Genomic DNA, 22302 nt, shown 5'->3' with positions numbered 1-22302 from the left:
GATGACACCATGGAGGGAGAAATGAACCACAGGAGGTAAAAGGATATAAAAGATGGATCACAACAAGAAATCGTTGTTCGTTCCATTGAAAAAAGTGGTGGAAGGAAATATTGTAAATATCTGTAAAGATCAAGAGCACCTCGGCAGTGGTCAGGAGGTGAACTGAAACCTTCCACTGCCAGCTCACACTCCAGATGTTTTTGGTCAACACAGGCCTTGAGCCAGCAAACCCCCTGTACCCAGCCCAAGACTTTATTGCTGCCCCAAGCTGATGTTTCTCTCCTGTGAGGGTGGGAGGTAGTTTCTATAAAACAACAGCACTTCCTTAGTTCTGGGTTCTTGACAGGATTTCTCTTAAAGTCCCTGTCAGAAGAAACCAACGCTGAAATACTTAACATGTGAGTATCACATATTAACCGAATCAATTCAATGTTCTCAGAGATATTTCTTTCACTGTGGTAATTCTTCATAATACAACATAACAAGTATTCAATGAACTTTCTACTAGTCCAGTTCATTGATTTATAACTACTTTGTTTAATGTGGATCCATCAACTGGTGCCCCCGTTTTAAATAGAATTAAGGTCCACAATTTTATTCAGTCCTGAGTGAAATGAAAAACAAAGCGTTGAGTGTATTAGATGTTTTACTGTATTATTAATCTGCTGACAAAAGTTCATTTTAGGACACTGCATGATTATCTGTGACGGGAGGAGCTGAGCAGTTCATGTCAAGGACAAGTTTATTCTTTATGTCTGAAACAGTGGAATTCTGACTCCATACCTTCAGCTACAGCGGAATAAAAAAAACCTGGACGACTTCCTCGTCGGACTTTTTTCTGGGGGACAACAAGCGGAAGTAAACAAATAGCTTTAGTTCTTGAAGTCAGTGGAAGTCTATTTTATCTTAGTTGTTGTGGTATTTAGTTGAGTTATTAAAATGTCTTCTTTTGACTCTTTGGGAAATTTAGTTGTAAATCGACTAAAAGCTGCTGAAGAGGAAGTTTTTGGAGCTTTAAAAAAAACTACCGTCAAGAACGAAGAAAAGAGAAACCATCAACGCCGACTGCTGGATCTCTGCCTCAGAGCAGAACTGAAGTTACACCGGATAGGTACAGAAAAAGTCATGTAATGAACGAAATACAAGATTTTATGGTCAATTCCTCCGTATTTTAACAAACGTAACTGATTTCCTGGCAGGTCTGCGTTTGTGTGCTAGTGTTAGTTTGTAGTCATAGTAACGTGATGCTCCTGTTGTTGTCCCTCCAGATGGCCCACAGCATCATGTCTGTAAGGAGGAGGAGGTGGAGGTCCCTGCTGACCAGCAGCTCTGGAACCAGGAGGTGAAGTCCAGTGTGGACCAAGAGGAACCAGAGGTTCTCCATCTGAAAGAGGAACCAGAGGTTCTCCACCTGAAAGAGGAACCAGAGGTTCTCCACCTGAAAGAGGAACCAGAGGTTCTACATCTGAAAGAGGAACCAGAGGAACTCCACCTGAAAGAGGAACCAGAGGTTCTACATCTGAAAGAGGAACCAGAGGTTCTCCACCTGAAAGAGGAACCAGAGGTTCTCCACCTGAAAGAGGAACCAGAGGTTCTCCACCTGAAAGAGGAACCAGAGGAACTCCACATTAGTCAGGAACGAGAGCAGCTTGTACTGAAGCAGGAGACTGATGCTGTCATGTTGACTCCTACTCATGAGGAAAATGACCACAGTGAAGATCAGACTCTGGACATGAAAGCTGAAGATGGTGCAGCACAGACAGAGTCTGTTGACAACCTGCTGGTTATCAGCTCTGTGGTGGGAGCAGCAAACATTGACCTCCTGTTGTCTAACAGCTCTCATGTATCCGTCAGCCATGATGAGAGAGGAAAATCAGGCAGAAAAGATGCTGAGGTTGAGTCTCAGTTTCAGTCCCAGGGAAGAAGAAACACCTGTAAGAAGCCATATGTTTGTAATTTATGTAAGAAGGGTTACACACACCTCAAGAATTTGAAATCCCACATGAAAATCCACACAGGTGAGTCACGTTACAGGTGTGAAACGTGTGGGAAAGATTTTATGGGCAGTAGTGGGTTGAAAGTACACAAGAAAATCCACACAGGTGAGAAGCCTTACAGGTGTGAAACATGTGGGAAAGATTTTAGGTCAAGTGGTGCGTTGGTAACACACAAGAGAGTACACACAGTTGAGACGCCTTACAGGTGTGAAACATGTGGGAAAGGTTTCAAAAGGAGTAATTATTTGGCTCAACACATGAGCGTCCACACAAGTGAGAAGCCTTACAGGTGTGAAACATGTGGGAAAGGTTGCAAAAGGAATGATTATTTGGCTCGACACATGAGAGTCCACATAAGTGAGAAGCCTTACAGGTGTGAAACATGTGGGAAAGGTTTTATTAACAATAGTGAGTTGATAGTACACGAGAGAATCCATACAGGTGAGAAGCCTTACAGGTGTGAAACATGTGGGAAAGGTTTTAGGTCCAGAATTGTGTTGATAAAACATAAGAGAATCCACACAGTTGAGAAGCTTTACAGGTGTGAAGAGTGTGGGAAAGGTTTCAAAAGGAATAATTGTTTGGCTCAACACATGAAAGTCCACACAAGTGGGAAGCCTTACAGGTGTGAAACATGTGGGAAAGATTTCAGGTCTAGTAATGCGTTGATAAAACACATGAGAATCCACACAGTTGAGAAGCCTTACAGGTGTGAAGAGTGTGGGAAAGATTTCAAAAAGAGGGAGTATTTGGCTCAACACATGAGAGTCCACACAAGTGGGAAGCCTTACAGGTGTGAAACATGTGGGAAAGGTTTTAGGTTAAGTAATGTGTTGATAAAACACAAGAGAATCCACACAGTTGAGAAGCCTTACAGGTGTGAAACATGTGGGAAAGGTTTCAGAAGGAATGATTATTTGGCTCAACACATGAAAGTCCACACAAGTGAGAAGCCTTACAGGTGTGAAACATGTGGGAAAGACTTTAAATGGAAAAACGCTTACAAATATCACATGAGAATCCACACAGGTGAGAAGCCTTACAGGTGTGAAACGTGTGGTAAAGAATTTAAATGGAAAAACGCTTACAGATGTCACATGAGAATCCACCCAAAGTTCGAAGCATGATAGTTTTCAATGTGTGGAGAACCTTTCAGGTGATTGTGATGAGAGAGATGTTTTGTTTTCAAGGCCAAATGCTTCTACCCGTCAGCCCTTTTCTTGAAATAGGTTTGATGTTGCAAATGAATTGAAGGTGGTAAACTCTATTGTAATGACATGTCTGAATAAAGACCCCAACTTAACAAATAAATTAAATGTGACCACCCTGTTGTGTTAAAGTATTGTTGTTTCAGAACATACAGGTGAAGATTGTGTTCTGTTTTTATGTTTAATTACCAAAATAAACTTCTCACAATCAATTGAGTAATTTTAAATTCCAATCATGCAGGGTAGATATCTGAAAGGTAAAGCCACTGATCCCAGGGGATCTGTCAAAGGAGCTGAGATCTGTCTCTGTCTACGGTAAAATAAAATGAAGGTATGATTTGAACGAGTAAGAATGTAATCCTACATGGTCCAACAAAATAAAGCTTTATATACTCTCATGTACACATTATACTGTTAAGTGATTTTGTTTTACTTTGCAGCTAAAGAAAAACTCAAATGGTAAATGCTGTTGAACAACATCATTACTGGGATCGAATAAAATGTTTCACATCTTTACAATGCTGTTGAATGATTTTTATCTGTACTTATGAGGAAATAAAGTCAGTCATTAAAAATCCCATTAAGTATGAATGAAGGTACATGAATGTGAACAATAAGGAAGGAATGATTAACAAGTATCAGTAGGATGACACCATGGAGGGAGAAATGAACCACAGGAGGTAAAAGGTTATAAAAGATGGATCACAACAAGAAATCGTTGTTCGTTCCATTGAAAAAAGTGGTGGAAGGAAATATTGTAAATATCTGTGAAGATCAAGAGCACCTCGGCAGTGGTCAGGAGGTGAACTGAAACCTTCCACTGCCAGCTCACACTCCAGATGTTTTTGGTCAACACAGGCCTTGAGCCAGCAAACCCCCTGTACCCAGCCCAAGACTTTATTGCTGCCCCAAGCTGATGTTTCTCTCCCGTGAGGGTGGGAGGTAGTTTCTATACAACAACAGCACTTCCTTAGTTCTGGGTTCTTGACAGGGTTTCTCTTAAAGTAGAATTAAGGTCCACAATTTTATTCAGTCCTGAGTGAAATGAAAAAGAAAGCGTTGAGTGTATTAGATGTTTTACTGTATTATTAATCTGCTGACAAAAGTTCATTTTAGGACACTGCATGATGATCTGTGACCGGAGGAGCTGAGCAGTTCATGTCAAGGACAACAGGAACCGCTGCAGACGGTTGTTGCAAATATACGAGGGAACAACTGCTGATAAAGAGTGCAGTCAAGGTGTCCGAACAGCTTGTGCATTCAAAAGAAGAACTTGTAACAGAATGGAATTTCTCTATGATTAAACATCTGATGTGCAACTGTGTCAACCACGAAATCTGATGTGTATAAAAGCTTGTATGTTTTAAGACTTCTTTGCACTCTGCTGGAAGTAATCTTCTGTTAGACAAAGTGGTGTTCTGTTTATTTAACTTCGTACAGAAATTGTCCACAACCAAGAAACAACGAACGCGCAGGAGGAGAACCAGGGTCCCTACAACTACGGGATTCGGTCCTCCGCTTTCAAAAGGAAGTTTATTTTTTATGTCTATCGACCTGAAACAGTGGAATTCTGACTCCATACCTTCAGCTACAGCGGAATAAAAAAACATGGACGACTTTCTAGTCGGACTTTTTTCTGGGGGACAACAAGCGGAAGTAAACAAAGAGGTTTAGTTCCTGAAGTCAGTGGAAGTCTATTTTATCTTAGTTTTTGTGGTATTTAGTTCAGTTATTAAAATGTCTTCATTTGACTCCACCTGAAAGAGGAACCAGAGGTTCTCCACCTGAAAGAGGAACCAGAGGTTCTCCACCTGAAAGAGGAACCAGAGGTTCTCCACCTGAAAGAGGAACCAGAGGTTCTCCACCTGAAAGAGGAACCAGAGGAACTCTACATTAGTCAGGAGGGAGAGCAGCTTGTACTGAAGCAGGAGACTGATGCTGTCATGTTGACTCCTACTCATGAGGAAAATGACCACAGTGAAGATCAGACTCTGGACATGAAAGCTGAAGATGGTGCAGCACAGACAGAGTCTGTTGACAACCTGCTGGTTATCAGCTCTGTGGTGGGAGCAGCAAACATTGACCTCCTGATGTCTAACAGCTCTCATGTATCCGTCAGCCATGATGAGAGAGGAGAAACAGGCAGAAAAGATGCTGAGGTTGAGTCTCAGTTTCAGTCCCAGGTAACAAGTAACACCTGTAAGAAGCCATATGTTTGTAATTTATGTAAGAGGGGTTACACACACCTCAGGACTTTGAGATCCCACATGAAAATCCACACAGGTGAGACACGTTACAAATGTGAAACGTGTGGGAAAGATTTTATGGGCAGTAGTGGGTTGAAAGTACACAAGAGAATCCACACAAGTGGGAAGCCTTACAGGTGTGAAACATGTGGGAAAGGTTTTATTAACAATAGTGAGTTGATAGTACACGAGAGAATCCATACAGGTGAGAAGCCTTACAGGTGTGAAACATGTGGGAAAGATTATATTAAAAATAGTGTGCTGATAGTGCACGAGAGAATCCACACTGGTGAGAAGCCTTACAGGTGTGAAACATGTGGGAAAGATTTTAGGTTAAGTGGTGCGTTGGTAACACACAAGAGAATCCACACAGTTGAGACGCCTTACAGGTGTGAAACATGTGGGAAAGGTTTCAAAAGGAGTGATTATTTGGCTCAACACATGAGAGTCCACACATGTGAGAAGCCTTACAGGTGTGAAACATGTGGGAAAGGTTTTATTAACAATAGTGTGTTGATAGTACACGAGAGAAACCATACAGGTGAGAAGCCTTACAGGTGTGAAATATGTGGGAAAGGTTTCAGGTCCAGTAATGTGTTGGTAACACACAAGAGAATCCACACAGTTGAGAAGCCTTACAGGTGTGAAATATGTGGGAAAGGTTTCAGAAGGAATGATTATTTGGCTCAACACATGAGAGTCCACACAAGTGAGAAGCCTTACAGGTGTGAAACGTGTGGTAAAGAATTTAAATGGAAAAACGCTTACAGATGTCACATGAGGATCCACCCAAAGCTCGAAGCATGATAGTTTTCAATGTGTGGAGACCTTTTCAGGTGATTGTGATGAGAGAGATGTTTTGTTTACAAGCCAAATGCTTCTACCTGTCAGCCCTTTTCTTGAAATGGGTTTGATGTTGCAAATGAGTTGAAGGTGGTAAACTCTATTGTAATGACGTGTCTGAATAAAGACCCCAACTTAACAAATAAACAAATTAAATGTGACCACCCTGTTTTGTTAAAGTAGCATTGTTTCAAAACATTCAGGTGAAGATTCTGTTTCTATGTTTCATTACCAAAATAAACTTCTCACAATCAATTGAGTAATTTTAAATTCCAATCATGCAGGGTAGATATCTGAAAGGTAAAGTAACTGATCCCAGGGGATCTGTCAAAGGATCTGAGATCTGTTTCTGCGTACACTAAAATAAAATGAAGGTATGATTTGAACGAGTAAGAATGTAATCCTACATGGTCCAACAAAATAAAGCTTTATATACTCTCATGTACACATTATACTGTTAAGTGATTTTATTTTACTTTGCAGCCAAAGAAAAAGTAAAATGGTAAATGCTATTGAACAACATCATTACTGGGATCGAATTTATTGTTTCACGTCTTCACAATGCTGTTGAATGATTTTTATCTGTATTTATGAGGAAATAAAATCACTGCCCTAAGCTTATATTTGTCTCCTGTTAAGGTGGGAGCCAATTTCGATAAAACAACAACACTTCCTTAGTTCTGGGTTCTTGAAAGGATTTCTCTTAAAGTCCCCGTCAGAAGAAACCAACGCTGAAATACTTAACATGTGAATATCACATATTAACGGAACCAATTCAATGTTCTCAGAGATATTTCTTTCACTGTGGTAATTCTTCATAATACAACATAACAAGTATTCAATGAACTTTCTACTAGTCCAGTTTATTGATTTAAACTACTTTGCTTAATGTGGATCCATCAACTGGTGCCCCCGATTTCACTACAATTTTATTCAGCCCAGAGTGAAATGAAAAGAAAAAAAAAAGAAGTATATTCTTTATGTCTGAAACAGTGGAATTCTGACTCCATACCTTCAGCTACAGCGGAATAAAAAAACCTGGACGACTTCCTCGTCGGACTTTTTTCTGGGGGACAACAAGCGGAAGTAAACAAAGAGGTTTAGTAGCGTTAGATTCTCCGTTCTTGAAGTCAGTGGAAGTCTATTTTATCTTAGTTTTTGTGGTATTTAGTTCAGTTATTAAAATGTCTTCATTTGACTCTTTGGGAAATTTAGTTGTAAATCGACTAAAAGCTGCTGAAGAGGAAGTTTTTGGAGCTTTAAAAAAAACTACCGTCAAGAACGAAGAAAAGAGAAACCATCAACGCCGACTGCTGGATCTCTGCCTCAGAGCAGAACTGAAGTTACACCGGATAGGTACAGAAAAAGTCATTTAATGAACGAAATACAAGATTTTATGGTCAATTCATCCGTATTTTAACAAACGTAACTGATTTCCTGGCAGGTCTGCGTTTGTGTGCTAGTGTTAGTTTGTAGTCATAGTAACGTGATGCTCCTGTTGTTGTCCCTCCAGATGGCCCACAGCATCATGTCTGTAAGGAGGAGGAGGTGGAGGTCCCTGCTGACCAGCAGCTCTGGAACCAGGAGGTGAAGTCCAGTGTGGACCAAGAGGAACCAGAGGTTCTCCACCTGAAAGAGGAACCAGAGGTTCTCCACCTGAAAGAGGAACCAGAGGTTCTACACCTGCAAGGGGAACCAGAGGTTCTCCACCTGAAAGAGGAACCAGAGGTTCTCCACCTGAAAGAGGAACCAGAGGTTCTACACCTGCAAGGGGAACCAGAGGTTCCCCGCCTGAAAGAGGAACCAGAGGAACTCCACAGCAGTCAGGAAGGAGAGCAGCTTGTACTGAAGCAGGAGACTGATGCCGTTATGTTGACTCCCACTCATGAGGAAAATGACCACGGTGAAGATCAGACTCTGGACATGAAAGCTGAAGATGGTGCAGCACAGACAGAGTCTGTTGACAACCTGCTGGTTATCAGCTCTGTGGTGGGATCAGCAAACATTGACCTCCTGATGTCTAACAGCTCTCATGTATCCGTCAGCCATGATGAGAGAGGAGAAACAAGCAGAAAAGATGCTGAGGTTGAGTCTCAGTTTCAGTCCCAGGGAACAAGTAACACCTGTGAGAAGCCATATGTTTGTAATTTATGCAACAGTGGTTACACAAACGGCAACAGTTTGAAAGACCACATGAAAAACCACACATTTGAGATTCCTTACATGTGTGAAACATGTGGGAAAGGTTTTATGTTCTATAATGCGTTGAAAGTACACAAGAAATTCCACACAGGTGTGAAGCCTTACAGGTGTGAAACATGTGGGAAAACTTTTTTTGACAGTAGTGGGTTGAAAGTACACAAGAGAATCCACACTGGAGAGAGGCCATTCAGGTGTGAAACATGTGGGAAGAGTTTCAAAAGGAGTGATCATTTGGTTGAACACATGAGAGTCCACACAGGTGAAAAGCCTTACAAGTGTGAAACATGTGGGAAAGATTTTATGGGCAGTGGTGGGTTAGTAAAACATGAGAGAATCCACACTGGAGAGAGGCCTTACATGTGTGAAACATGTGGGGAAAGTTTCAAATGGAGGCATCATTTGGTTAAACACATCAGAGTCCACACAGGTGAGAAGCCTTACAGGTGTGAAACCTGTGGGAAAGATTTTATTGACAATCGTGTGTTGATAGTACACGAGAGAATTCATACAGGTGAGAAGCCTTACAGGTGTGAAACATGTGGGAAAGGTTTCAGGTCCAGTAAAGTGTTGGTAACACACAAGAGAATCCACACAGTTGAGAAGCCCTACAGGTGTGAAGAGTGTGGGAAAGGTTTCAAAAGGAATAATTGTTTGGCTCAACATATGAGAGTCCACACATGTGAGAAGCCTTACAGGTGTGAAACATGTGGGAAAGATTTCAGAAAGAGGGATTATTTGGTTCAACACATGAGAATCCACACAAGTGGGAAGCCTTACAGGTGTGAAACATGTGGGAAATCTTTTAGGTTAAGTAATGTGTTGATAAAACACAAGAGAATCCACACAGTTGAGAAGCCTTACAGGTGTGAAACATGTGGGAAAGGTTTCAGAAGGAATGATTATTTGGCTCAACACATGAGAGTCCACACAAGTGAGAAGCCTTACAGGTGTGAAACATGTGGGAAAGACTTTAAATGGAAAAACGCTTACAGATGTCACATGAGAATCCACCCAAAGTTCGAAGCATGATAGTTTTCAATGTGTGGAGAACCTTTCAGGTGATTGTGATGAGAGAGATCTTTTGTTTACAAGCCAAATACTTCTACCTGTCAGCCCTTTTCTTGAAATAGGTTTGATGTTGCAAATGAGTTGAAGGTGGTAAACTCTATTGTAGTGATGTGTCTGAATATAGACCCCAACTTAACAAATAAACAAATTAAATGTGACCACCCTGTTGTGTTAAAGTATTGTTTTTTCAGAACATACAGGTGAAGATTCTGTTTCTATGTTTCATTACCAAACTAAACTTCTCACAATCAATTGAGTAATTTTAAATTCCAATCATGCAGGGTAGATATCTGAAAGGTAAAGCAACTTATCCCAGGGGATCTGTCAAAGGAGCTGAGATCTGTTTCTGCGTACACTAAAATAAAATGAAGGTATGATTTGAACGAGTAAGAATGTAATCCTACATGGTCCAAGAAAATAAAGCTTTATATACTCTCATGTACACATTATACTGTTAAGTGATTTTATTTTACTTTGCAGCCAAAGAAAAACTAAAATGGTAAATACTGTTGAACAACATCATTACTTGGATCGAATAAAATGTTTCATGTCTTCACAATGCTGATGAATGGTTTTTATTTGCAGTTGTGAGGAAATAAAATCACTGCCCTAAGCTTATATTTCTCTCCTGTTAAGGTGGGAGCCAATTTCGATAAAACAACAACACTTCCTTAGTTCTGGGTTCTTGACAGGATTTCTCTTAAAGTCCCCGTCAGAAGAAACCAACGCTGAAATACTTAACATGTGAATATCACATATTAACGGAACCAATTCAATGTTCTCAGAGATATTTCTTTCACTGTGGTAATTCTTCATAATACAACATAACAAGCATTCAATGAACTTTCTACTAGTCCAGTTTATTGATTTAAACTACTTTGTTTAATGTGGATCCATAAACTGGTGCCCCCGAATTAATTAGAATTTTATTCAGCCCAGAGTGAAATGAAAAAAAAAGGAAGTTTATTCTTTATGTCTGAAACAGTGGAATTCTGACTCCATACCTTCAGCTACAGCGGAATAAAAAAACCTGGACGACTTCCTCGTCGGACTTTTTTCTGGGGGACAACAAGCGGAAGTAAACAAAGAGGTTTAGTAGCGTTAGATTCTCCGTTCTTGAAGTCAGTGGAAGTCTATTTTATCTTAGTTTTTGTGGTATTTAGTTCAGTTATTAAAATGTCTTCATTTGACTCTTTGGGAAATTTAGTTGTAAATCGACTAAAAGCTGCTGAAGAGGAAGTTTTTGGAGCTTTAAAAAAAACTACCGTCAAGAACGAAGAAAAGAGAAACCATCAACGCCGACTGCTGGATCTCTGCCTCAGAGCAGAACTGAAGTTACACCGGATAGGTACACAAAAAGTCATTTAATGAACGAAATACAAGATTTTATGGTCAATTCATCCGTATTTTAACAAACGTAACTGATTTCCTGGCAGGTCTGCGTTTGTGTGCTAGTGTTAGTTTGTAGTCATAGTAACGTGATGCTCCTTTTGTTGTCCCTCCAGATGGCCCACAGCATCATGTCTGTAAGGAGGAGGAGGTGGAGGTCCCTGCTGACCAGCAGCTCTGGAACCAGGAGGTGAAGTCCAGTGTGGACCAAGAGGAACCAGAGGTTCTCCACCTGAAAGAGGAACCAGAGGTTCTCCACCTGAAACAGGAACCAGAGGTTCTCCACCTGAAAGAGGAACCAGAGGTTCTCCACCTGAAAGAGGAACCAGAGGTTCTACATCTGAAAGAGGAACCAGAGGAACTCCACAGCAGTCAGGAAGGAGAGCAGCTTGTGCTGAAGCAGGAGACTGATGCTGTCATGTTGACTCCTACTCATGAGGAAAATGACCACAGTGAAGATCAGACTCTGGACATGAAAGCTGAAGATGGTGCAGCACAGACAGAGTCTGTTGACAACCTGCTGGTTATTAGCTCTGTGGTGGGAGCAGCAAACATTGACCTCCTGATGTCTAACAGCTCTCATGTATCCGTCAGCCATGATGAGAGAGGAAAATCAGGCAGAAAAGATGCTGAGGTTGAGTCTCAGTTTCAGTCCCAGGGAAGAAGAAACACCTGTAAGAAGCCATATGTTTGTAAAATATGTAAGAGGGGTTACACACACCTCAGGACTTTGAGATCCCACATGAAAATCCACACAGGTGAGACATGTTACAGGTGTGAAACGTGTGGGAAAGATTTTATGGGCAGTAGTGGGTTGAAAGTACACAAGAGAATCCACACCGGAGAGAGGCCATACAGATGTGAAACATGTGGGAAAGATTTTAGGTCGAGTAATGTGTTGATAAAACACAAGAGAATCCACACAGTTGAGAAGCCCTACAGGTGTGAAACATGTGGGAAAGGTTTTATTAAAAATAGTGTGTTGATAAAACACAGGAGAATCCACACAGGTGAGAAGCCCTACAGGTGTGAAACATGTGGGAAAGGTTTTATTAAAAATAGTGTGTTGATAAAACACAGGAGAATCCACACAGGTGAGAAGCCCTACAGGTGTGAAACATGTGGGAAAGGTTTTATCAAAAATAGTGTCTTGATAGTACACGAGAGAATCCACACAGGTGAGAAGCCTTACAAGTGTGAAACATGTGGGAAAGATTTTAGGACCAGTTTTGCGCTAGTAAAACATGAGAGAATCCACACAAGTGAGAAGCCTTACAGGTGTGAAACATGTGGGAAAGGTTTTATTAACAATAGTGTGTTGATAGTACACGAGAGAATCCATACAGGTGAGAAGCCTTACAGCTGTGAAATATGTGGGAAAGGTTTTAGGTCCAGAAATGTGTTGATAAAACACAAGAGAATCCACACAAGTGAGAAACCTTACAGGTGTGAAACATGTGGGAAACGTTTCAAAAAGAAGGATTATTTGGCTCAACACATGAGCGTCCACACAAATGAGAAGCCTTACAGGTGTGAAACATGTGGGAAAGCTTTTAGGTCCAGTTATGTGTTGATAAAACACAAGAGAATCCACACAAGTGAGAAGCCTTACAGGTGTGAAACATGTGGGAAAGGTTTCAAAAGGAGGGAGTATTTGGCTCAACACATGAGAGTCCACACAAGTGAGAAGCCTTACAGGTGTGAAATGTGTGGTAAAGAATTTAAATGGAAAAACGCTTACAAATATCACATGACAATCCACCCAAAGTTCGAAGCCTGTTAGTTTTCAATGTGTGGAGAACCTTTCAGGTGATTGTGATGAGAGAGATGTTTTGTTTACAAGCCAAATGCTTCTACCTGTCAGCCCTTTTCTTGAAATAGGTTTGATGTTGCAAATTAGTTGAAGGTGGTAAACTCTATTGTAATGACGTGTCTGAATAAAGACCCCAACTTAACAAATAAACAAATTGAATATGACCACCCTGTTGTGTTAAAGTATTGTTTTTTCAGAACATACAGGTGAAGATTGTGTTTCTATGTTTCATTACCAAAATAAACTTCTCACAATCAATTGAGTAATTTTAAATTCCAATCATCCAGGGTAGATATCTGAAAGGTAAAGCAACTGATCCCAGGGGATCTGTCAAAGGAGCTGAGATCTGTCTCTTCATACAGTAAAATAAAATCAAGGTATGATTGGAACGGGTAAGAATGTAATCCTACATGGTGCAACAAAATAAAGTTTTATATACTCTCATGTACACATTATACTGTTAAGTGATTTTATTTTACTTTGCAGCCAAAGAAAAACTCAAATGGTAAATGTTATTAAACAACATCATTACTGGGATCGAATAAATTGTTTCACGTCTTCACAATGCTTTTGAATGAATTTTATCTGTATTTATGAGGAAATAAAATCACTGCCCTAAGCTTATATTTCTCTCCTGTTAAGGTGGGAGCCAATTTCGATAAAACAACAACACTTCCTTAGTTCTGGGTTCTTGACAGGATTTCTCTTAAAGTCCCTGTCAGAAGAAAGCAACGCTGAAATACTTAACATGTGAATATCACATATTAACTGAACCAATTCAATGTTCTCAGAGATATTTCTTTCACTTTGGTAATTCTTCATAATAAAAAATAACAAGCATTCAATGAACTTTCTACTAGTCCAGTTTATTGATTTAAACTACTTTGTTTAATGTGGATCCATCAACTGGTGCCCCCGATTTCACTACAATTTTATTCAGCCCAGAGTGAAATGAAAAAAAAAAGGAAGTTTATTCTTTATGTCTGAAACAGTGGAATTCTGACTCCATACCTTCAGCTACAGCGGAATAAAAAAACCTGGACGACTTCCTCGTCGGACTTTTTTCTGGGGGACAACAAGCGGAAGTAAACAAATAGCTTTAGTAGCGTTAGATTATCCGTTCCTGAAGTCAGTGGAAGTCTATTTTATGTTAGTTGTTGTGGTATTTAGTTCAGTTATTAAAATGTCTTCATTTGACTCTTTGGGAAATTTAGTTGTAAATCGACTAAAAGCTGCTGAAGAGGAAGTTTTTGGAGCTTTAAAAAAAACTACCGTCAAGAACGAAGAAAAGAGAAACCATCAACGCCGACTGCTGGATCTCTGCCTCAGAGCAGAACTGAAGTTACACCGGATAGGTACAGAAAAAGTCATTTAATGAACGAAATACAAGATTTTATGGTCAATTCGTCCGTATTTTAACAAACGTAACTGATTTCCTGGCAGGTCTACGTTTGTGTGCTAGTGTTAGTTTGTAGTCATAGTAACGTGATGCTCCTGTTGTTGTCCCTCCAGATGGCCCACAGCATCATGTCTGTAAGGAGGAGGAGGTGGAGGTCCCTGCTGACCAGCAGCTCTGGGACCAGGAGGTGAAGTCCAGTGTGGACCAAGAGGAACCAGAGGTTCTCCACCTGAAAGAGGAACCAGAGGTTCTCCACCTGAAAGAGGAACCAGAGGTTCTCCACCTGAAAGAGGAACCAGAGGTTCTCCACATGAAAGAGGAACCAGAGGTTCTACATCTGAAAGAGGAACCAGAGGAACTCCACAGCAGTCAGGAGGGAGAGCAGCTTGTACTGAAGCAGGAGACTGATGCCGTTATGTTGACTACTACTCATGAGGAAAATGACCACAGTGAAGATCAGACTCTGGACATGAAAGCTGAAGATGGTGCAGCACAGACAGAGTCTGTTGACAACCTGCTGGTTATCAGCTCTGTGGTGGGAGCAGCAAACATTGACCTCCTGATGTCTAACAGCTCTCATGTATCCGTCAGTCATCACGAGAGAGGAGAAACAAGCAGAAAAGATGCTGAGGTTGAGTCTCAGTTTCAGTCCCAGGGAACAAGTAACACCTGTAAGAAGCCATATGTTTGTAATTTTTGTAAGAAGGGTTACACAAACGGCAACAGTTTGAAAGACCACATGAAAATCCACACAGGTGAGACACGTTACAAGTGTGAAACGTGTGGGAAAGATTTTATGGGCAGTAGTGGGTTGAAAGTACACAAGAGAATCCACACAAGTGGGAAGCCTTACAGGTGTGAAACATGTGGGAAAGGTTTTATTAACAATAGTGAATTGATAGTACACGAGAGAATCCATACAGGTGAGAAGCCTTACAGGTGTGAAACATGTGGGAAAGATTATATTAAAAATAGTGTGTTGATAGTACACGAGAGAAACCATACAGGTGAGAAGCCTTACAGGTGTGAAATATGTGGGAAAGGTTTCAGGTCCAGTAATGTGTTGGTAACACACAAGAGAATCCACACAGTTGAGAAGCCTTACAGGTGTGAAATATGTGGGAAAGGTTTCAGAAGGAATGATTATTTGGCTCAACACATGAGAGTCCACACAAGTGAGAAGCCTTACAGGTGTGAAACGTGTGGTAAAGAATTTAAATGGAAAAACGCTTACAGATGTCACATGAGGATCCACCCAAAGTTCGAAGCATGATAGTTTTCAATGTGTGGAGACCTTTTCAGGTGATTGTGATGAGAGAGATGTTTTGTTTACAAGCCAAATGCTTCTACCTGTCAGCCCTTTTCTTGAAATGGGTTTGATGTTGCAAATGAGTTGAAGGTGGTAAACTCTATTGTAATGACGTGTCTGAATAAAGACCCCAACTTAACAAATAAATTAAATGTGACCACCCTGTTGTGTTAAAGTATTGTTGTTTCAGAACATACAGGTGAAGATTGTGTTTTTATGTTTAATTACCAAAATAAACTTCTCACAATCAATTGAGTAATTTTAAATTCCAATCATGCAGGGTAGATATCTGAAAGGTAAAGTAACTGATCCCAGGGGATCTGTCAAAGGATCTGAGATCTGTTTCTGCGTACACTAAAATAAAATGAAGGTATGATTTGAACGAGTAAGAATGTAATCCTACATGGTCCAACAAAATAAAGCTTTATATACTCTCATGTACACATTATACTGTTAAGTGATTTTATTTTACTTTGCAGCCAAAGAAAAAGTAAAATGGTAAATGCTATTGAACAACATCATTACTGGGATCGAATTTATTGTTTCACGTCTTCACAATGCTGTTGAATGATTTTTATCTGTATTTATGAGGAAATAAAATCACTGCCCTAAGCTTATATTTGTCTCCTGTTAAGGTGGGAGCCAATTTCGATAAAACAACAACACTTCCTTAGTTCTGGGTTCTTGAAAGGATTTCTCTTAAAGTCCCCGTCAGAAGAAACCAACGCTGAAATACTTAACATGTGAATATCACATATTAACGGAACCAATTCAATGTTCTCAGAGATATTTCTTTCACTGTGGTAATTCTTCATAATACAACATAACAAGTATTCAATGAACTTTCTACTAGTCCAGTTTATTGATTTAAACTACTTTGTTTAATGTGGATCCATCAACTGGTGCCCCCGATTTCACTACAATTTTATTCAGCCCAGAGTGAAATGAAAAGAAAAAAAAAAGAAGTATATTCTTTATGTCTGAAACAGTGGAATTCTGACTCCATACCTTCAGCTACAGCGGAATAAAAAAACCTGGACGACTTCCTCGTCGGACTTTTTTCTGGGGGACAACAAGCGGAAGTAAACAAATAGCTTTAGTAGCGTTAGATTATCCGTTCCTGAAGTCAGTGGAAGTCTATTTTATGTTAGTTGTTGTGGTATTTAGTTCAGTTATTAAAATGTCTTCATTTGACTCTTTGGGAAATTTAGTTGTAAATCGACTAAAAGCTGCTGAAGAGGAAGTTTTTGGAGCTTTAAAAAAAACTACCGTCAAGAACGAAGAAAAGAGAAACCATCAACGCCGACTGCTGGATCTCTGCCTCAGAGCAGAACTGAAGTTACACCGGATAGGTACACAAATAGTCATTTAATGAACGAAATACAAGATTTTATGGTCAATTCGTCCGTATTTTAACAAACGTAACTGATTTCCTGGCAGGTCTACGTTTGTGTGCTAGTGTTAGTTTGTAGTCATAGTAACGTGATGCTCCTGTTGTTGTCCCTCCAGATGGTCCACAGCATCATGTCTGTAAGGAGGAGGAGGTGGAGGTCCCTGCTGACCAGCAGCTCTGGAACCAGGAGGTGAAGTCCAGTGTGGACCAAGAGGAACCAGAGGTTCTCCACCTGAAAGAGGAACCAGAGGTTCTCCACCTGAAAGAGGAACCAGAGGTTCTCCACCTGAAAGAGGAACCAGAGGTTCTACATCTGAAAGAGGAACCAGAGGAACTCCACAGCAGTCAGGAGGGAGAGCAGCTTGTACTGAAGCAGGAGACTGATGCCGTTATGTTGACTACTACTCATGAGGAAAATGACCACAGTGAAGATCAGACTCTGGACATGAAAGCTGAAGATGGTGCAGCACAGACAGAGTCTGTTGACAACCTGCTGGTTATCAGCTCTGTGGTGGGAGCAGCAAATATTGACCTCCTGATGTCTAACAGCTCTCATGTATCCGTCAGTCATCACGAGAGAGGAGAAACAAGCAGAAAAGATGCTGAGGTTGAGTCTCAGTTTCAGTCCCAGGGAACAAGTAACACCTGTAAGAAGCCATATGTTTGTAATTTTTGTAAGAAGGGTTACACAAACGGCAACAGTTTGAAAGACCACATGAAAATCCACACAGGTGAGACACGTTACAAGTGTGAAACGTGTGGGAAAGATTTTATGTTCTATAATGCTTTGAAAGTACACAAGAGAATCCACACAAGTGAGAAGCCTTACAGGTGTGAAACATGTGGGAAAGGTTTTATTAACAATAGTGAATTGATAGTACACGAGAGAATCCATACAGGTGAGAAGCCTTACAGGTGTGAAACATGTGGGAAAGATTATATTAAAAATAGTGTGCTGATAGTGCACGAGAGAATCCACACTGGTGAGAAGCCTTACAGGTGTGAAACATGTGGGAAAGGTTTTATTAACAATAGTGTGTTGATAGTACACGAGAGAAACCATACAGGTGAGAAGCCTTACAGGTGTGAAATATGTGGGAAAGGTTTCAGGTCCAGTAATGTGTTGGTAACACACAAGAGAATCCACACAGTTGAGAAGCCTTACAGGTGTGAAATATGTGGGAAAGGTTTCAGAAGGAAAGATTATTTGGCTCAACACATGAGAGTCCACACAAGTGAGAAGCCTTACAGGTGTGAAACGTGTGGTAAAGAATTTAAATGGAAAAACGCTTACAGATGTCACATGAGGATCCACCCAAAGCTCGAAGCATGATAGTTTTCAATGTGTGGAGACCTTTTCAGGTGATTGTGATGAGAGAGATGTTTTGTTTACAAGCCAAATGCTTCTACCTGTCAGCCCTTTTCTTGAAATGGGTTTGATGTTGCAAATGAGTTGAAGGTGGTAAACTCTATTGTAATGACGTGTCTGAATAAAGACCCCAACTTTACAAATAAACAAATTAAATGTGACCACCCTGTTGTGTTAAAGTAGCATTGTTTCAGAACATACAGGTGAAGATTCTGTTTCTATGTTTCATTACCAAAATAAACTTCTCACAATCAATTGAGTAATTTTAAATTCCAATCATGCAGGGTAGATATCTGAAAGGTAAAGTAACTGATCCCAGGGGATCTGTCAAAGGATCTGAGATCTGTTTCTGCGTACACTAAAATAAAATGAAGGTATGATTTGAACGAGTAAGAATGTAATCCTACATGGTCCAACAAAATAAAGCTTTATATACTCTCATGTACACATTATACTGTTAAGTGATTTTATTTTACTTTGCAGCCAAAGAAAAAGTAAAATGGTAAATGCTATTGAACAACATCATTACTGGGATCGAATTTATTGTTTCACGTCTTCACAATGCTGTTGAATGATTTTTATCTGTATTTATGAGGAAATAAAATCACTGCCCTAAGCTTATATTTCTCTCCTGTTAAGGTGGGAGCCAAATTCGATAAAACAACAACACTTCCTTAGTTCTGGGTTCTTGAAAGGATTTCTCTTAAAGTCCCCGTCAGAAGAAACCAACGCTGAAATACTTAACATGTGAATATCACATATTAACGGAACCAATTCAATGTTCTCAGAGATATTTCTTTCACTGTGGTAATTCTTCATAATACAACATAACAAGTATTCAATGAACTTTCTACTAGTCCAGTTTATTGATTTAAACTACTTTGCTTAATGTGGATCCATCAACTGGTGCCCCCGATTTCACTACAATTTTATTCAGCCCAGAGTGAAATGAAAAGAAAAAAAAAAGAAGTATATTCTTTATGTCTGAAACAGTGGAATTCTGACTCCATACCTTCAGCTACAGCGGAATAAAAAAACCTGGACGACTTCCTCGTCGGACTTTTTTCTGGGGGACAACAAGCGGAAGTAAACAAAGAGGTTTAGTAGCGTTAGCTTCTCCGTTCTTGAAGTCAGTGGAAGTCTATTTTATCATAGTTTTTGTGGTATTTAGTTCAGTTATTAAAATGTCTTCATTTGACTCTTTGGGAAATTTAGTTGTAAATCGACTAAAAGCTGCTGAAGAGGAAGTTTTTGGAGCTTTAAAAAAAACTACCGTCAAGAACGAAGAAAAGAGAAACCATCAACGCCGACTGCTGGATCTCTGCCTCAGAGCAGAACTGAAGTTACACCGGATAGGTACAGAAAAAGTCATTTAATGAACGAAATACAAGATTTTATGGTCAATTCGTCCGTATTTTAACAAACGTAACTGATTTCCTGGCAGGTCTGCGTTTGTGTGCTAGTGTTAGTTTGTAGTCATAGTAACGTGATGCTCCTGTTGTTGTCCCTCCAGATGGTCCACAGCATCATGTCTGTAAGGAGGAGGAGGTGGAGGTCCCTGCTGACCAGCAGCTCTGGAACCAGGAGGTGAAGTCCAGTGTGGACCAAGAGGAACCAGAGGTTCTCCACCTGAAAGAGGAACCAGAGGTTCTCCACCTGAAAGAGGAACCAGAGGTTCTCCACCTGAAAGAGGAACCAGAGGAACTCCACCTGAAAGAGGAACCAGAGGTTCTACACCTGAAAGAGGAACCAGAGGTTCTCCACCTGAAAGAGGAACCAGAGGTTCTCCACCTGAAAGAGGAACCAGAGGTTCTCCACCTGAAAGAGGAACCAGAGGTTCTACATCTGAAAGAGGAACCAGAGGAACTCCACAGCAGTCAGGAGGGAGAGCAGCTTGTACTGAAGCAGGAGACTGATGCCGTTATGTTGACTCCTACTCATGAGGAAAATGACCACAGTGAAGATCAGACTCTGGACATGAAAGCTGAAGATGGTGCAGCACAGACAGAGTCTGTTGACAACCTGCTGGTTATCAGCTCTGTGGTGGGAGCAGCAAACATTGACCTCCTGATGTCTAACAGCTCTCATGTATCCGTCAGCCATGATGAGAGAGGAAAATCAGGCAGAAAAGATGCTGAGGTTGAGTCTCAGTTTCAGTCCCAGGGAACAAGTAACACCTGTAAGAAGCCATATGTTTGTAATTTTTGTAAGAAGGGTTACACAAACGGCAACAGTTTGAAAGACCACATGAAAAACCACACATTTGAGATTCCTTACATGTGTGAAACATGTGGGAAAGGTTTTATGTTCTATAATGCTTTGAAAGTACACAAAAGAATCCACACAGGTGTGAGACCTTACAGGTGTGAAACATGTGGGAAAGATTTTTTGGACAGTAGTGGGTTGATAGTACACAAGAGAATCCACACTGGTGAGAAGCCTTACAGGTGTGAAATATGTGGGAAAGGTTTTAGGTCCAGCAGTACGCTGATAACACATGAGAGAATCCACACTGGAGAGAGGCCTTATGGGTGTGAAATATGTGGGAAAAATTTTATGGACAATAGTGGGTTGATAGTACACAAGAGAATCCACACTGGTGAGAAGCCTTACAGGTGTGAAACATGTGGGAAAGATTTCAGGTTCAGTAGTGCGTTGGTAACACACAAGAGAATCCACAGTGGAGAGAGGCCTTACAGGTGTGAAACATGTGGGAAAGGTTTTATGGACAATAGTGGGTTGATGGTACACAAGAGAATCCACACTGGTAAGAAGCCTTACAGGTGTGAAATATGTGAGAAGGATTTTAGGTCCAGTAGTACGTTCGTAATACACAAGAGAATCCACACAGGTGAGAAGCCTTACAGGTGTGAAATATGTGAGAAGGATTTTAGGTCCAGTAGTACATTGGTAAAACACAAGAGAATACACAAAGTTGAGAAGCTTTACAGGTGTGAAACCTGTGATAAAGACTTTAAATGGAAAAAAGCTTACAGAAATCACATGAGAATCCACCCAGAGTTAGAAGCCTTATAGTTTTCAATATGTGATGGAACTTCTCATGTATATTTTTGACAGAGATCAACAAGTGTGTAGCAAAAACATCTACTGACGTGAAGGGATTTCATTTGAAATAAATAAAGGACAAACAAGACGGAATTGTATTACCACTGACGCACGTTCGTAATCTTTCATTTGAAACTGAATTGTTTCCTCACGAAATGAAAATTGCCGAAGTTGTACCATTATATAAGAAATGGGGCTACATGTGAATTTACTAAATACTGACCTGTCTAGATGCTGACCAGTTATCAAAGATTCCAGAGAAACTAATAACAGACTGGACAAATTCACAAAAAAAGCATAATCATCTGAGTTAAAACAAGTACGGTTTCAGGAACAATCATTCTACTGCTTTAGCACTAACTGAAGCAATGGAAATTATCACTGATGCCATAGGTCAAATGATGCAATGTAATGTAACAAATATAACTCGATGTTAAATAACGCTGAATTTCTTACTTATTCAAGTTACAAACATTACAGTTTCACAGTTTAAATGTTTGTTCCTCTGTTATATAACATAAATCCTTTTAATTTGTCAGGTTATTAAACCCACAGAACTCCATCAATCAAGGATCAAACTATCAATGAATAAAGAAAAATAACATCAAACACGTCAAGACATTGAGTTTGTTCAAAATGGTTTTGCCAAAGTTAAAATGGGTTTAATTACTGCATTGTTGGAAACGTAGTTTTGGTCAAAGCACACTTTTGACCCAGCGGTATTTATTTTTAGACACAGACCATGGTTGATGTGGCGGGCCATATTTGGCCCCCGGGCCTTGAGTTTGACTCGTGTGCTTTACGGTGTCACATGGCTCATTTGTACAGTACTGGTTACTGTTAGTAATTAATGTTTAACAGATCACCTTGCAGCTGGAGATGTTTCAACATCTTTAAAAAAAAAAAAAATTAGCATGCAAAGATGCTGTCCAACAGAACCCATTAGCATTGTTCAATATATATTATTTATCATGAGGACTGGTTGGAGACAAAAACCTTA

The 22302-nt window shown here is 40.2% G+C and overlaps 2 protein-coding genes across 2 annotated transcripts; both read left to right on the top strand.

Moving 5' to 3' along the window:
- Positions 1 to 866: 866 nt before the first annotated feature.
- On the top strand, positions 867 to 21990 carry LOC137608871 (uncharacterized). The gene is made up of 12 exons (XM_068335461.1): positions 867 to 1111; positions 1269 to 3089; positions 5552 to 5672; positions 5925 to 6245; positions 7313 to 7650; positions 7808 to 9512; positions 13784 to 14121; positions 14279 to 15425; positions 16489 to 16826; positions 16984 to 18187; positions 19255 to 19592; positions 19750 to 21990. Exons 1-12 carry the CDS (start codon positions 940 to 942, stop codon positions 21270 to 21272), a joined length of 9366 nt encoding a protein of 3121 aa, XP_068191562.1. The 5' UTR covers positions 867 to 939; the 3' UTR covers positions 21273 to 21990.
- Positions 10643 to 13040, top strand: LOC137608711 (zinc finger protein ZFP2-like). Its single transcript, XM_068335256.1, has 2 exons — positions 10643 to 10912; positions 11070 to 13040. The coding sequence occupies exons 1-2, from the start codon at positions 10741 to 10743 to the stop codon at positions 12734 to 12736; spliced, it is 1839 nt and encodes a 612-aa protein (XP_068191357.1). The 5' UTR covers positions 10643 to 10740; the 3' UTR covers positions 12737 to 13040.
- Positions 21991 to 22302: the final 312 nt, after the last annotated feature.

The sequence above is a fragment of the Antennarius striatus genome, chromosome 15, assembly GCF_040054535.1.
Source record: "Antennarius striatus isolate MH-2024 chromosome 15, ASM4005453v1, whole genome shotgun sequence".
Lineage (NCBI taxonomy): Eukaryota > Metazoa > Chordata > Actinopteri > Lophiiformes > Antennariidae > Antennarius > Antennarius striatus.
This window is presented reverse-complemented; position numbering and strand designations above follow the sequence as displayed.